The following is a 17,685-nucleotide window of genomic DNA, read 5'->3' on the forward strand; positions in this document are numbered from 1 at the left end:
AGCATAGTCTAGTGAGAAATCTCCAGCACAAAACTTTGCACACCACTTTTGATACATTTGATCAGCCCCAGTGCCTTCTCCATAAACTGCCAAATCTTTTTTTGCATTTTAGTTGTGTTTTTACCTTTTTGAAATAATAAAGCATGATTATATGCCGAAATGTTGCGTATTTTCTTCTATCTTCAATATTAAAATGGCCACACAAAAAATCACCAATTTTTATGTTTTTTAAATGCACACTGATATGACAGCTGTCACAATACAACCTAACAAAATTATTTTTGTTAGATTGAAAAAAATGAAGTTAAAGACAACTAAGCACTACTAGAGCCATCTTACAGAAAAAAACAAATGAATGTTTTCACCAACCTAATATGTTACCTGTTGTTATTGTGACAAAAAAATACATAAAACAAAAGGTTACACAATAAAAACTATATTTTCCTTCTTTGCCTCATTCCCTAAAGGTAAAGTACCATAAAAAGGCTCTTAAGTATCTTTCCAGAAATACTCTATGAATTTACCATCAAGTATATTCCTATCTTCTATGCAAATGGGAGCTCGCTATGCACTTTATTCTGCATGTTGTTTTGTTTTGTCTCATTTCATTTTGTTTTGCTTTAGTTAACAGGACTTCTTGGGAAGGAATTCACTGTGAGCCTCATGCCTTACCCCTTGCCAGGCCTGCAGTTTTGCATTGTATGAGTGCCACAACATTTATTTATCTTTCCCCACATTGGACACTTAAGCAGTTTGAGTCTCACTTTTGTAATCATTGCTGCCATGAACACATTTAAAAGCAAATCTTTCATCTAACGGGCAAGTGTGTATCTTTAGGATATTTTCTTAGGATTGGAATCCCTGGGTTAAAGATCTTATGTATCTTTATTTTGATAGATGTTGTCAAATTTCTCTTCAAAGAAATTGTACCAATTTGCAGACTAATTACCCACGTACACAAGTGCCTCTTTCCCTTCCTCAAAATAGTATTTTAATAGATAAGATAACTGAGGAGAGCAATTATATTGAAGCACAGTTATCAAACAAAAAATATACACTGTGAGATGATAATATGTTTTCTTCATTAATAATACCCTAAATGACAAAATCAAGTAGCAGGTAAGAATGAGTAGAAAAGGCATTTCAGCATGTCTGCCACAATTATAATGTGATATGGAAGTACATGTTGGTGACAAACTCACACTACTGCTAATGATATCATAGCTTGTTGTCTACATCCAGAATTGAAAGAAATGCTAAATTTCAGTTGGCAGCTCGTGAAGATAGAGATGTAAATTTTTCTAAACAAATTTTGGACTCTGTCTTAGAGCCAGCTCTTTAAGATTAATTACAGTGAGTGGCGGCTTCCCCTCAATGCATCTGGTCAGCTCCAGGAATTGACACTTTTAGGGCAGCTATTAAAATTCATGCATTGGAATTCACCCCAGTCTAGCCTGATACAGCTTTCATTGGCTTTCTAAAATAGGAAGACAAGCCAAGAAGCCATGGGCAGGCAGAGGCAACTCTAAAGAGGCCATCCAGAGGTGCTGACTTGACTGTGTCAGAGATAGTAACAGCCCTTCCTCTTCCTCCATACATCTGCTTTCCTACCCTCTGGGTTTTAGAGAATATTAAATAAAATGAGACAATTTAAACACTTTTGAAAAACTTAAAGACACTCTTAATTTAGTGATTTGTGTTAACCATTAGGAACTATTATTGTTATCTCCTCTTATGTTTAGTGCTTAGAACCTGTCTCAGATATACTGACAAGGGTGTCCTTGAGAGCCAGAGGACAGAGCTGCTCCTGTTTGGAAAATACACAAAGTCCAGTAGGCCAGGACATGGCTTGGGGTGTGGTAACACTTGCCAGCCTGGCTATTGTGTTGCATCATTCCTCTCACCTAGTAGATACTCCAACCACTAGAGAAGTTGATGGAATTTCAGGAGTAAGAAGAAAGTGATGGTAGGATGAATCAAATCCACCATCAGAGAGCATTCTGTCACTGGAAAAATCTGTAAATCTTAAAAATATAGAAGATAGATTGCAAATAATTTTCTGACTATGCATCCTGTTTGAAATTTTTTTTAATGCAGGGGAAATCTTAAATTTCATTAAGTTTTACAGCCGGACTTAATATAGACATAAATCTCCTTAATGTTGGTTTCAGTCAAAAGTAAGCTGAACATTATCATTAAACTGGTACATGTGGGAGAATTATTTGAGGAAAATAAAAATAGGCACAGTTGGGAACATTCAGCTATGACCATATTAGTGCAAGTAGGCGCAATAGCAAAATTCTTTGGACTTTAATAGACTGGGCTCTTTTGCCGCTGTTTCCATACAGATGAGCTTGTTCTGAGGCAATATGGTTGCAGTTCAAGAGTCGATCTGGGGAAGCTCATTTTTCCTTCATTAGTCCATGAGCACAGTGCAATTTCAGCTAATATTGTTACACAGTTCCTAGCTGGGTTATTTGGTTAAATGCCTTCAGGGAAAGTAGCAAGTCAGACTAAAGGGGCAAAAGCAATCCACTGTCCGGTTCTGAGTTCCTTTAGCTGTGGAATTGCATTGTCGAGTATTCATATACTGTGCTGTACCCATGATCATAAACTCCAATTGTTGGACAAATTATGTAAGTCTGGTATGACCTGACATTTCACAAGGGACACATTGTCTCCCTGGTACAATTTCTCTGAAGTCTGAGCTTATATATGTCAATAATAGAAAGACCTGTTTCTTGCCATGGCTCACAGACATGCTAGTACTTTTACAATGCATTTGTGTGAAATTCTTTAGAAGTGTCACCTTTCAGTGGATAAGTTGCAAAACAGCACCCTTCCTTCTGAGCAAACTAATTAAAAAATGTACCTTATTCTGAACAGACAAATGAGCAAAGGGTAGTCTTCTGGGCTGACCTATTATTATTTAAAGCCCTACCCTGGTGCACCTAAACTAATGTACTATTGTATGCCAAATGTACAATAATTGAAAAAATAATTTTTATTGATGGTTTCCTTTGCACTAAAAAGTGTACATTTTTTTAGTTTAATGTAGCCCTATTTGTTTTTTTTTTCTTTTGTCTCCCTTGCCCAAGGAGATATATCCCCCAAAAAATATTGCTATAAGAAATTCTGATATTTGACCACCTATGTTTTCTTCCAGGATTGTTATGGTTTTGAGTCAACATTTAAATGTTTAATCCATTTTAAGTTTATTTTTGTGTATGATGCAAGAAAATGGTCTAGTTTCATTTTTTGCACATTTCTGTCCAATTTTCACTTATATGCGGAAACTTGTGAACAGAATAAACTAACAAAGTGGAGACAGACTCATACATACAGAGAATAGACTGACAGCTGTCAGAAGAGAGCAAGTTGGGGGCAGGCGAGAAGGGCAAAGAGATAAAGCAAAGAAAAAAAAAAGACTTATGGACACAGACAACAGAACGGTGATTGGCAGAGGGAAGGGCGAAACGGTGGTAAGGGGAGGCAGAAGAAGGGAATAGGAGGATAAATGGTGACAGAAGGGGCCTTGACTTGGGTGGGGAACTGTCAACACAATATACAGATAATGTATTATAGAATTATACACCTGAAACCTATGTAATTTTATTAACCATGGTCACCCCAATACATTCAGTAAAAATAAATCAAAATTTTAAAATAATAATATTTTAACTTTAAATAAAATAAAGTAAATAAAATAAAGCCCCCACTCAGGACACATGACCTGGCGGACCCAGTGCCACCACAGGTGCCCCCTCAGGCAGGCACCTTCTGCAGAGCACAACCTGCAGGACTGTACATGGCAGCCCTCACTGAAAATACCACTTTCCTATTTTGTAATCTGACCACAAAGTTGCTCCTCAGGGCTCTGAGTATATCTGTCCAATCATAGGAGTGGACTCCCATATTAAATGGTCACTTTGTAAATACCAAGAGCCTGGTACTGACAAAATGTTGATGCAGCACCACGTTTAAAAGTGAAAGTTGGGTGAGGCCTTATGCAGCACACACCACGTGTGCCATACCACCTGGAATATTACCTCTGCGTGCCGAGGGCAGTTCACTGCAAACAGGTGCTGCTCTGCCAAGGGTGATGCTCTGACGATGGGAGCAGACAGGACACTGTAGATGGAAAGACAGAACTGAGGTTGATGCCCCTAGTAGCAGCCTTCACCCAGTGCTGGGCAGGGGTCGGGGAACAACGGTGGGGCTCTCTACTGCCTCAGTGAGCACTCTAGCAGGTGAGCCCTAGTTTCTGACTGCAGGAGTGCCTGATAACCCATTGGTGATTGGTGTGACCCCAGGAGGGGTAAACTGCAAACTCACAGCAATGTAGTGAGGATACTTCATAGTAGATTTCTTTTCAGCAGCTAGAGCCACCTAGAGAGAAGGGGACATGGGACAGGCATGTCTCAGAAAAAAGGGGCCTCTTCAGGAAGGAAAGGACTTGGGGAGATGCTGTAGTGAAGGTCTCAGGCTATCAGAGGGCATCCTGGGAGCCCATGAAGCCTAGGATGTCATTCAAGGATTCACAAACTCTTTCTATAAAAGGCAGTAAATATTTTAAGAACTGTGGGCTCTGTCACAACTACTTGTCTGCTGTTGCAGTGTGAACACATCTATAGGCAATTAGACATGGCTATGTTCCAGTAAAACTTCATTTACAAAAACGGGTGGTGGGCCAGATTTGGCCTGCAGGCATTTTTATGATCTAGCCATGGGCAATCGAAGAAACGAAGGATGCAAAAGAAGAGGTGAGAGAACACCCAGGCTTGTTAGACAAAGTACATGCCAGTTTACATCCATTCCTTCATTTTTATCCTCTCAGCAACCAAGTAGTTATATTCTTATCATCTGCATTTTAAAGAAAAGGAAACTACATTTTCTAGAACATAAAAAAATTGCCAAGGCTGAACAGTCTAGGTTCAAAACCAGATCTGTATGACTTTAATGCCTTGTTTCCTTCCTCTACTAGAAGCTAATGTCTGCTGACACATTTGTCTTATGCAACCAATCAAGGAAAGTCTACTGGAACTAAAGCCATTAAATTCCAGATTTGGGGGTAAGGGTGGCAGTGTCAGATCTGGGTCTCCAGGATCTCAGAAGCTTCTCTGACAATGTTAGGACAGTGGAAGCAATGGGCTTGGTGAACACTGGGTCTACCACCAGCTTTCACAGTGAGACCAGCTCTACCATCTGATGTGTGTCGTGTGTGGACCTGGGCCTTTGGTGGCCACACACGTGTAATATTTCAGGTATAATAAGTTTAAGTAAGTTCTTTGTCCTTTCTTTGGTTAGTGTACAGGTAGGTCATCTGATGGAAAAGTGCATGGTTCAAACTATGGACAAACTCTTAATCAAACTTTATTGCTAAGAGCTACTCTAGCCTTTTTTTTCTGGCTATGCATTCAAACATTCAGAAATTAAATTCAGAATTAACTTCCAGGGAAGCCCTTAGGTCAATTTGGATTCAGCCCAATCCTATCATTTTCTGCATGATGGTACAATGATAATTCAATTCTTTTTTTTTATGGTACATAACTTTATTTTTTTAATTTAATTCTTATTCAAGTAAAGTTTTCTGTTTTATATTCCCTGCCCTGCCCCCCCAATGCTCCCCACCTCCCTCCCATTTCCTCCCCCAAACTTAATTATTGTCCACATGTCCTTTATATTTATTCGTGTGAGTCCCTCCCCTTTTTCCCTATGATTCTCTCCCCTCTCCTCTCTGGACCCTGTGAGCCTACTCCATATTTCAGTGTCATTGGTCATATTTTGCTTGCTTGTGTTTTGTTGTTTAGATTCCTGTTAACTGTGATATCATATGGTACTTGTCTTTCACCACCTGGCTTATTTCGCTCAACATAATCTTCTCTAGTTCCATCCATGATGTTGCAAAAGGTAGGAGCTCCTTCTTTCTTTCTGCAGCATAGAATTCCATTGTGTAAATGTACCATAGCTTTTTGATCCAGTCATTTACCGGTGGGCATCTAGGTTGCCTCCAACTCTTGGCTATTGTGAATTGTGCTGCTGTGAACATCGGCGTGCATAGGTTCTTTTGGATTGGTGTTTCAGGGTTCTTAGGATATACTCCTAATAGTGGAATTGCTGAGTCAAAAGGCACGTTCATTTTTAGTTTTCTTAGAAAGTTGCATACTGTTTTCCATTGTGGTTGTACCAGTCTGCAATCCCACCAACAGTGAACTAGGGTCCCCTTTTCCCCAAAACATCTCCGGCACTTGTTGTTTATTTCTTTGTTTATCATAGCCATTCTGACTAGTGTAAAGTGGTATCTCATTGTGGTTTTAATTTGCATCTCTCTGATAGCTAGCGATATCGAGCATCTTTTCATGTGTCTCTGGATCCTCTGTATGTCCTCCTTGGAGAAATGTCTGTTCAAGTCCTTTGCCCATTTTTTAATTGGGTTGCTCATCTTCTTTAAGTGGAGTCAAGTGAGTTCTTTGTATATTTTGGAGATTAAACCTTTGTCTGAGGTGTCATTGGCAAATATATTTTCCCAAACAGCTGCTTCTCTTTTAATCTTGATACTGTTTTCCTTAGCCATGCAGAAGCTTTTAATTTTCATGAGATCCCATTTGTTTATTCTTTCCTTTATGTCCCTTGCTCTAGGGGACGTATCAGTAAAAATATTGCTGAGTGGAATATCTGAGATTTTCCTACCAATGTTCTCCTCTAGGACTTTAATGGTGTCACAGCTTATATTTAAGTCTTTTATCCAGCTTGAATTAATTTTGGTGTATGGTGTAAGTTGGTGCTCGAGTTTCACTTTATTGCATGTAGCTGTTCAGTTCTCCCAACACCATTTGTTGAAAGGGCTATCTTTACCCCATTTTATGTTATTGTCCCCTTTGTCGAATATTAATTGACTGTAGAGAGTTGGGTTTATTTCTGGGCTCTCTGTTCTATTCCATTGGTCTATGTGCCTGTTTTTATGCCAGAACCAGGCTGTTTTGATTACAGTGGCCTTGTAATACAGTTTGATATCAGGTATTGTGATCCCTCCTATTTTGTTCTTCTTTCTCAAAATTGCAGCTGCTATTCGGGGTCTTTTATAGTTCCATATAAATTTTTGAAGTGTTTGTTCTATGTCTGTGAAATATGCCATTGGAACTTTAATAGGTATTGCATTGAATCTATAAATTGCTTTGGGTACTATGGACATTTTGATGATGTTAATTCTTCCAATCCATGAGCATGGTATATGTTTCCATTTGTTCATGTCTTCCTTGATTTCTTTCTTCAGTGTTGCATAGTTTTCTGCATACAGGTCTTTTACCTCCTTGGTTAGGTTTATTCCCAGATATTTTATTTTTGTTTTTGCTATATCGAATGGGATTTTTTCCTGATTTCTGCTTCTTCTATTTCATTGTTGGTATACAAAAATGCCTTTGATTTCTAGATATTGACTTTATATCCCACTTTGTATCAAAAATGAATTTTGCCAAATTCATTTATTAGTTCGAGCAGTTTTTTGGTAGAGGCTATAGGCTCTTCCATGTACACTATCATGTGATCTGCAAACAGTGCCAGTTTTGTTTCCTCCTTTCCCATTTAGATGCCTTTTATTTCCTTTTCTCTGATCGCTCTGGCTAGAACTTCCAATACTATATTAAATAGAAAGGGTGAAAGTGGGCAACCTTGTCTTGTTCCTGATCTTAGTGGAAAAGCTTTTAGTTTTTGCCCATTGAGTATGATGCTGGCTGTAGGTCTTTCATATATGGCCTTTATTATATTGAGGAATGTTCCCTCTATTCCCATTTTTCTGAGTAAGTATATCATAAATGGGTGTTGTACTTTATCAAAAGCTTTTTCCGCATCTATTGAACTGATCATGTGGTTTTTGTCTTTGCTTTTGTTTATCTGGTGTATTACATTCATTGATTTGCGTATATTGAACCATCCTTGCATCCCTGGGATGAATCCCACTTGGTCATGGTGTATGATTTTTTGATGTATTGTTGGATCTGATTTGCCAATATTTTATTGAGGATTTTAGCGTCTATGTTCATCATCAATATTGGCCTGAAGTTTTCTTTCTTTGTTGTGTCTCTATCTGGCTTTGGAATTAGGATGATGCTGGCTTCATAAAAAGAGTTGGGGAGTTTTCCCTCCTTTTGGATTTTTTGGAATAGTCTGTGAAGAATAGGGGTTAGCTCTTCCTTAAAAGCTTTGTAGAATTCTCCTGTGAAACCATCTGGTCCAGGGCTTTTGTGTGATGGGAGTTTTTTGATTACTTCTTCAATTTCATCTGCCGTTATTGGCCTGTTCAGGTTTTCTGCTTCTTTTTCATTGAGTTTTGGAAGATTATATTTTTCTAGAAATTTGTCCATTTCACCTAGGTTTTCAAATTTCTTGGCATACAGTTCTTCGTAGTAATTTCTTACAATCTCTTCTATTTCTGTGGTATCAGTTGTAATCTCTCCTCTTTCATTTCTGATTGTTTTTATTTGTGTCCTCTCTCTTCTTTTCTTGATGAGCCTACTTAAAGGTTTGTCTATTTTGTATACCTTTTAAAAAAACCAACTGTTGGATTCATTGATCCTTAGAATTGTGCTTTTAGTCTCTATGTCATTTAATTCTACTCTGATCTTGGTTATTTCCTTCCTTCTACTTGCTCTGGGTTGTCTTTGTTGTTGTTCTTCAAGTTCTTGCAGGCATAGGGTTAGGTTGTTTGTTTGAAATGTTTCTATCCTCTTTAGGTAAGCCTGTATTGCTATGAACTTCCCTCTCAGGACTGCCTTCACTGTGTCCCATAAGTTTTGGGTTGTTGTGAGTTCATTGTCATTAGTTTCAAGAAGTTTTTTTTATTTCTTCCCTAATTTCAATCTTGACCTATTCGTTGTTTAATAGCATACCATTCAATCCCCATGCTTTTGGGTGTTTTGGGTTCTTTCCTGTGGGGTTGGTTTCCAATTTCAGTCCCTTATGATCAGAGAAGATGCTTGGTATGATTTCTATTTTCCTGAAGTTGTTGAGACTGGTTTTGTGTCCTATCATGTGGTGTATCTTTGAAAATGTTCCATGTGCACTTGAAAAGAATGTGTATTTAGCTTCCTTGATATGGAGGGCTCTATATATATCAATTAGGTTCATTTCTTCTGGAGTGTCATTTAATGCTTCTATCTCTTTGTTGATATTTTGTTTGGAAGATCTGTCCATTTTTGACAGTGGGGTGTTAAAATCTCCTACTATAATTGTGTTGCTGTCAATATCTTTCTTGAAGTCTTCTAGGATTTTTCTTATATATTTGGGTGCTCCTATGTTGGGTGTATATATATTTATGATGTTAATGTCTTCTTGGTGGAGTCTTCCCTTGAGTATTATGAAGTGACCTTCTGGGTCTCTCCTTACAGCCCCTTTTTTTGAAGTCGATTTTGTCTGATATGAGGATTGCTACCCCGGCTTTTTGTTCTTGTCCATTTGTTTGGAAAATTCATTTCCAGCCTTTCACTTTCAGTCTGTCATGGTATTTTGACCTGAGGTGGGTCTCCTGTAGGCAGCATATGTGTGGATCATGCTTTCTTATCCATTCAGCTATTCTAAGTCTCTTAATTGGTGCATTTAATCCATTTACGTTTAAGATTATTATTGAAAGGTACTTATTCATTGCCATTTATGTACCACAATTCCTCTCTGTCTCTCTCTTTTCCTTCCTTTCCTTAAAGCAGCCCTTTTAGTAATTCTTGTAGATCTGGTTTTGTGGAGGCGTATTCTTTTAGACTTCTTTTGTCTTGGAAGCTCTTTATTTGGCCTTCTATCTTGATTGAGAGCCTTGCTGGATAAAGTAGCCTTGGTTGTAGGCCTCTGTTTCTCATTACTTGTAATATTTCCTGCCATTCTCTTCTTGCTTGGAATGTTTCCATTGAGAAGTCAGTAGCCAACCTTATTGGGACCCCCTTGTATGTTACTTCCTTTTTCTCCCTTGCTGCCTTTAGGATTCTCTCTTTGTCTTGGAGTTTTGCCATTTTAATGGTGATGTGTCTTGCAGTAGGCCTCCTTGGGTTCTACCTGCCTGGGACTCTCTGCGATTCCTGGATTCGTGTGACTTTCTCTCCCCTCATCTTAGGAAAATTTTCTGTTATTACTCTTTCCAGTAGGTTTTCTATCCCTTGTTCTTCTTCTTCTCCTTCTGGTATTCCTATTATTCGTATATTACTACGTTTCATATTGTCTTGCATTTCTCTTAGACTCTTCTCATTTTTTCTAATTCTCTTTTCCATTACCTTGTCCGTCTGGGAGATTCTTTCCACCCTGTCTTCGAGCTCGCTTATGTGGTCTTCCGCCTCATCAGTCCTACTCTTCATACCTTCTACTGTGTTCTTCAGTTCAGAGATTGTATTTTTTATTTCCTTTTGGCCTTTGCTGATGGTTTCTATTTCCTTTTTCATGTTGGTATAGTTTGCGGAGAGTTCATTGTAGCTCCCCTGTAGTTTCTGTAGCTCATTGTAAGCTCTTTGAATTTCCTGATAACCAGTGCTTTGAATTCAATATCTGATAGTTGACTTGCCTCTATTTCATCTAACATTCTTTCTGAGACTTCCTCCTTTTCTTTCATTTGGGGATTGTTTCTTTGTCTTCCCATTGTTTGTGATACTCTTCTTGTTGGCCTCAGCTTCTTAAATTGATCTGTTCTAGTACCCTGTGTTTATGGTGTGAACTTCTGTGGTAGGATACCTGTGAAATTCAGTAGTGCAGTCTCCTGTAGGTATCTTGGTGTTCTCTGCTTCCTCTGGTTGGTTTCCAGCTAGTCAAAACTTTTCTTCTGGTCTCATTAGGTGCAGCAGCCAGAGAGGCTGTTAATGTGGCTTTTCTCATGCCTTGGTATGCTCAATTGGTCTCGCCAGTACTCCCCCCCCCCCAAGATCCAGACTGGCCCCGCTCTCCTGCGCCCTACTGAGAGTGGATTTTCTCCCAGGCTTTCCAGCCCTGGTCTGGCATGAGGGCATGTGCTCCCAGCCAGGCTTTCCTCTTCTCGTAGGCTTGAGTGCAGACCTTTCCCTGTATTGTGGCTGAACACACAGGGCAACTCACAATTCTCCCAAACCAACAGCAACAGACTGACTCCCTGTGTTTCCCTGTCTGCGCCGGCTGAGTAGGGATTGAGCTGGCGACTGGCTCTCTTCCAGGGGCCCAGCCAGCAGCCCAAGACTCCCTGAGACTGTTCGAGAGCTGGTGCAGGTCCCGCGCCACAGGGATCGCCCAGGTGACTCTCAATTCCCCAAGCCGAGGGTCGGCGCTGACCCCACGCCGCTGGGAAAGCACGGGTGACTGGCTGTTGGTCAAGCCAAGGGCTGGTGCAGGCCCTGTGGGGGCCAGGAAGGCGCAGGCAACCTGCAGCCCCCCAAGCTGAAGGCCACAGCTTGACTCCCAGTGCCTCCCAGTCTGCGCCAGCTGAGCAGGGATGGAGCTGGTCTGTGCCGGGTGAGTAGGGATGGAGCTCGCAACTGACTCACTTCTAGAGGCCCTGCCAGCAGCCCAAGACTCCCCAAGACTGTTGGAGGGTAGGCACAGGCTCCACGAAGCAGGGAATGCTCTGGCAACTCTCAGTTCTCCCAAGCTGGCAACCTGACTCCACAGGTTATGAGAGCTTTCTGGTTTGCTTCCTAATGCTCACTCCTCTCTCTGCCACTACTGGCAGTCCCACCTCTTATGGTGTTTTCCAATCTGCACCCTGCCAGATGGGGGGTGGGGGGTGTTTGCCAGTGACCAGTTCTCTCCCAGAGTCGGTGTTGCCCACCCTAAGCTCCCAGAGACCAGGGGCGGCCGGCCAGGGCCCTGGTGTGGCCTGGCGGGGGGCCTGTCACCGCCTCTGCGCTGCTCCCTTGTACCTTGTTGATCTGCGGTTGTCTCCTCTCCTCAACCTCTGGTCATTCAGTGTCCGCTACACTCTCTGGAGTCCTGCCTTCTTATATGCTGGGTCCCCGTTGGGCATCTGCTATGCTCCTCCGCAGACCAGCCAGGTCCTTCTCCGGTGCATGGAGAGGAGCGAAATCCTTTGTCCTACTCCGTCGCCATCTTCCTCCCCTCCCCAATAATTCAATTCTTAATGATGACCAAATCATCCTGATCTTGAGTCACCAATAATTAAATCATGTTTACTAAACATCTAGTATTATCTAAAGCAATAAAATAGATTAATGCATTTTAGAAAGAAGTTATAGAAGAGTTCAAACCAAAACAAGCTTCTGGCTTACTGTAGGATGACCAAAGTATTAAATTTACAGAGATACCACTTCCCCCCAAATGTCAGCGCTAATGGTTATCTTAGAAAATTTCAAGATAATTTAAGATCAGTTTGATTTGTTCCTGTACACAAATAATTTTATGGAAGACAACACTGTAATTCAAATCAGTAAATGATTTTGTTTGGGCTATAAAACTATCAAAAGAGCCTTTGCAAAACATTGCTTACTGTTCTTTCTTGCTATAAAACATTTTATTTTTAGCCATAAAATAAACAGCCAAATAATAACAACTGTTTGCCTTCTTTATTACTCAGTGTATACTATTACACAAGGAATTTAGCATTAGTCATCAAATTAATTGTAAAGACAACAAAATACTTAGAGTTCCTAAGTCATCACCCATTTCAGCATTGAGAGTTGAAGTTGACCCCAGGCAATACATGGTCTTTCTTCTTGCTATAAGAGTGGTCTCAGAGTTCCTTGGATTCTTGGCTATCAGTTCTGCTGTCAGAACTCCCTAATTCTTCCCGCAAGCCCCCACCCACCTCAAGCCAAGCTATTTTCTTCAGAACCAGGAATGAATACCAAACGGCCTCAGCCCAGAACACAGGTGATAATTATGAGCCAGAAAGGTGTGCCTAGATGGAAATCATGTGAAACTGGTCAAGTACTCACAAAGCAAGGAAAAAGTTGCAGAGAATTCAGATTTGATTTTTCTCTAATTGAATTTAATTTCTATATGCAAGCCTAATTACACTGATACAGAAATTTGACCTTGGTCAACTCAGGTTTTCCTCCCACCTTCCCATCTCCAGAACTGTCCTCAAGCTTCAAAGGATGAGCATAGCATTAGGAGAGGGATCAGGGGTCTTGGTGCTCACATCTTACCCTCTGTCCACCCAGGACTCCCCTGTTATATGCATCCTCATGCCTACTAGCATGTCAGTTCATGCAGATCATTCCTGAACCCTGCATCCTCATTGTCCTGACCACAAAACATTCTAGGCCAGGTAGTTCTCATTGTCATGTTCTCACTAATCAGCCTCCCAAAGGAGGCATTGTTCCATACAGAGGATCACAGAAATGCAAAGTGGGGCTCCCCCTAGCTCCTCACCCTAAGACACCTTACAGAGCCACTTTGCAGCCTCATGTCCCTGTCCAAGGATGAGTCCCAGACTTCTCTGAAGTTGGAGAACTTCAACATACCACTATCCCAACATAATGCCTTCCCACTCCAAGAACACAGCTCAGAAGAAAGCGGTAGCATTCACAGCCCCTTTGAAGACCCCACAATGGCTACTCATGCTGAATTATCTGTCCAACTCACACAAACCAGGAAATTTTAATCTCTATGGAGAAACAAATGAGGCTTAGCATAGCCTTCCAAATCAACTGCTTAAGTTTAAACCTCAACTTTAAAACCCAAAAGAAAATGTTTTTATTTTTCTTTTTAAAATTTTTTGAAATATTTTATTTTTATGCTTTTACAGTTGTCCCACTTTTCCCCCTTCAGCCTTCCTCCATGCAGCCCACTCCCCACTTCCATAATCAGTACCCTCATTGTTGTCCATGTCCATGTGTCCTTTATATATGTCCTTTAACTAATCCTTTCATCTTCTTTCAATCAGTCCCCACATCTCCCCTCCCCTCTTACAGCTGTCAGTCTGTTTCAAGATTCTATGCCTCTGGTTCTATTTTGATCATTAGTTTATTTTGTTCATTAGGTTTCTGTTATAAGTGAGATCATATGGTATTTGTCTTTCACCAGCTGGTTTATTTCACTTAACACAATAAGCTCCAGTTCTATACATGTTGCCACAAAAGGTAGAAGTTCCTTCTTCTTTTTTTTCCCCCTGCATAAATGCACCACAGTTTTTTGTTTGGTTTTTTTTTTTTTTTTTTTGTCCACTTATCTACTTATAGTCACTTAGGCTCTTCCCAAATCTTGGCTACTGTAAATAGCACTGCTATGAACATGAGGGGTACCTAAATTCAAAAAAAGTATTAACTCATGTTTCTCTTGAAATTCCTACCCCACCAAACTTTAAGAATCCTCTCATCTCAAAAATTCAGTGAAATTAGAGGTAACCAAACATACTTAAGGAAGACAAATAAGTGACTATTTCAAAATAGTATTCCTCAAAAGAACTGAGATTCAAATATCTCATGAAAGTCAAAGAAAAAAAGCCAAATTTGAAAGGGTCTTATGGAGACAGGGATTATAGACCAAATAAAGAATTAAAATTTTAAAGATAAATAAAAGTAGTTTGGGATCTAAGTGCAGGAGGAACAGAACTGGAGTTGTGCCAATAATTACAGCCAGTGGATACAGGAAGATGTCCTCTCTAAAAGCCAGGTGTTGAGGGAAGACCTAGATTCTGGAACAAAGGATAGATGTGTTCAAGACCCAAGATAGAATGGCTAGGCCAAATATTGAATAAAATGGTGTGGGAAAGGGGAAATGAGATTTTTTTCCATTGGATACAAAGTTTCTTTTACACAAATGAGTAAGTCCTAGTACTCTGCTGTGTACCATGGTCAATAGAGTATTGTGCAATTTAAAATTTGTGAAAAGAATAGCTCTCATACTAAATGTTCTTACCAAAACACACATGCACACATACAAGAACACAAGGTAATTTTTGGAGGTATTGGAAATGTTTAGTACCATAGTTGTGGTGATGCTATCATGGGTGTATTCATATGCCCACACTCATCAAGATATGTACACAAATGTGTGAAATTTTTTGATATATCAATTATACTAGAGTAAAGCTAAAAATTTAAGAATTAAAAAAGTCTGAACAAATTTCAGGAGACTTCTGCCCCAAGTACAACATTTAAATAAAGTATTTCTATAACTATGATCATTATAACTCCTTGTCATCCAACAAATGGAAACACAAACTAATGGAATTGGTCAATTTGCTCTTAAAAACATTACACCACAATTCCATTAGGTATTCATACTATAGTGAGACACAAACTAAAGTGTTTTACCTCATAAAGCAGCAGAATTCCTGAAAATGTCTCCAGACCCATAGACTCAAGAAATGCCAGGATAGGCATCTAACCCAGGGCTTCCTAGCCCAGTGTATACTGTGGGCCAAGAAACCATCTGGGATTTTTACTACAGATCTCAAAACCAAAGCAGAGAAGAATGGGATAAGGAAAGAAGAGCTTCACAGATCTCAGCAGCCCTGGCCAAACAGAGAAGCAGTGGGGAAGGAATGGATTGGTCACCAAATGATGGTGGATCATCTCTCACCACCGATCAAAATAAAAGACCAGCCAACTAAAGATCTAAATGACAAAATTAACACATGAAACCATTTAAAGAGAATTTAAGTAAATTTGTAATTTCTGTGAGGAAAGACAGTCGGAAAAAAATGAAGGTGTTGGATTGCACAGAATTTAAAATTTTTTAAACTTATTTATTTTAATTGTTGTCCAAGTACAGTTTTCTATCTTTTACTCCCACCCCAGCCCCCCCCCCACAGTGCTCCCTACCTCCCTCCTCGCATTTCCACCCACCTTAGTTTTTGTCCATGTGTCCTTTATATTTGTTCCTGTAAATCCTTCTCCTTTTCCCCTGAAATTCCCTCCCCTCTCCCCTCTGGTCCCTGTCAGCCTGTTCTCTATTTCAGTGTCTTTGGTTATATTTTGCTCATCAATAAATGAATGGATCCAAAAACTATGGTGCATTTACACAGTGGAATTCTATGCAGCAGAAAGAAAGGAGTTCCTACCCTTTGCAACATCATGGATGGAACTGGAAAGCATTATGCTGAGTGAAATAAGCCAAGTGGTGAAAAACAAATACCATATGATCTCCCCTTTAACAGGAACCTAAACAAGAATTCAAATTTCTAACTGAATACTGTAGGGCTTAAGAGTACCCACAGTTTGCAATTACATATTTATTTGTCCATTCTTGATTGATGTCTGCCACCCCCCCCACGCTGGGCTATAAATTACCGGAGAGCAGAGATATCACCATTTAATCCCCATACCTGGAAAAGTCCCTGCATATATTAGACTCTTAATGATGTGCTTTTGAAAAGTGTTTCTGCTGTAACCTTATAACAGCTCATGTAGTCCCTTTCAACACAACTGATGCAGACACCAGCTCCCCAGTGTCCACATCATTATGGATGAAATGAGACATTCACACAGACTACTGTGTCCTGTAGAGGAAAAGGGCAAGCACGGCTTTTCTCTCAAGGGGAGCAAAAGCCTCCACCCTTGCTCCAATGAGCTTTTATTGTCTTAGTGGGCCTGTTACCTGAAGGTCCTCATTAGCTATGCACAGATTCACTTTAGGTGGTTACCTTATACAGAAAACAAAGGAGAAGATTCCATCACATCACTGAAGAGGGATATTTGCAAATGAAAAGGCAAAAGTGGTTGAACCAGTTACACTGGTCCTTGGAAGGTTTAGCTTGGTTTTTAGGAAGTTACTTTACAGTAAATGTTTGCCACAAATCCGGATGCAGGCATTTTTAGCAAAAGCAACATTCAAAGCAGCCTAGGTACATAGCAGGCCTGATCTGCAATGGGAGAACCTATCTGTGGGCGTGGGTCCTGTGCATCACCCAGTGGGAGCTGGGCCCACGTCCCACAGAACGGTCTCCTACAACAACAGCAAATTGAGTAAGTAACTGAGTCTGATAATGCAGTCACTATTAGGGGCATAAGCAGGAGTTTAACACCCATAAGTATAAAGAAGATAAGTCTTACATCAGTCTAATGCAGGGAGCTGGAAATGAGCCTTCTTCATGAAGCAAGAAAGTCTAGAGGTCATTTCACTTGTTACATGAGAACTAAAACATTTTGGCCATCAGTTCAAAGAAGCTTAACTCAAACCCTGGATTCCAGGTGAATCTCATTAATCCACAAGGGTTAACAACTTCAAATGGAGACCCTCCTGGAGAGAGTAGTACTCAAATTTGCTTACTCTGAGGTCCTGAAATAGAATGGGGTTAGGAAACCTCAAAATGGGGATAAGGGGTGGGGGGAACCTCCAAGGACACACTTCAGCTCTCTCACCATTTTGCAAGTGCTAGACCAGCACAGAACATTAAGCCAGCACAGAAGACTATAAATGTGAAATAGCCATGTCTTGCAGCATTTTTTTTCTTGTCTGTGCCTCTGGCTTTATTGACCCAGTGACACCCCTTGTGTTTTTCAGAATGCCGAAGCAAGTTACGACTTCAGTAGCAACGACCCCTATCCCTACCCTCGATACACAGATGACTGGTTTAACAGGTAAACTGGGCCTAATGAGGTGTCTTTGACTTTAGGTATGGGGGTTTATTTTGCTTTGTTTTGTTTTTAAGCCTCAAAAATCACAAGCAAAATAATCTCAATACTTCACTAAATTGTACTATGACTTCCTATTCGTGGCTTCATTCTCTAAATTCTTGAACTTTTTAAAATATTTCAATACTCCTCCAGAATTATTGAACAA

General features: G+C 40.1%; 1 protein-coding gene across 1 annotated transcript in view; it reads left to right on the forward strand.

Annotated features, from left to right (window-relative positions):
* Nucleotides 1–17,685, forward strand: part of PCSK2 (proprotein convertase subtilisin/kexin type 2) — a 356,721-nt gene that overhangs the window by 250,353 nt on the left and 88,683 nt on the right. The window contains exon 6 of the mRNA XM_037043083.1: nucleotides 17,407–17,483. Coding sequence (XP_036898978.1) covers nucleotides 17,407–17,483 — 77 coding nt within the window. The remainder of the gene's footprint in view (nucleotides 1–17,406; nucleotides 17,484–17,685) is intronic.

Source organism: Sturnira hondurensis, unplaced genomic scaffold, assembly GCF_014824575.4.
Source record: "Sturnira hondurensis isolate 20B ecotype Veracruz unplaced genomic scaffold, ASM1482457v3 Scaffold0003874, whole genome shotgun sequence".
NCBI classification, from domain to species: domain Eukaryota; kingdom Metazoa; phylum Chordata; class Mammalia; order Chiroptera; family Phyllostomidae; genus Sturnira; species Sturnira hondurensis.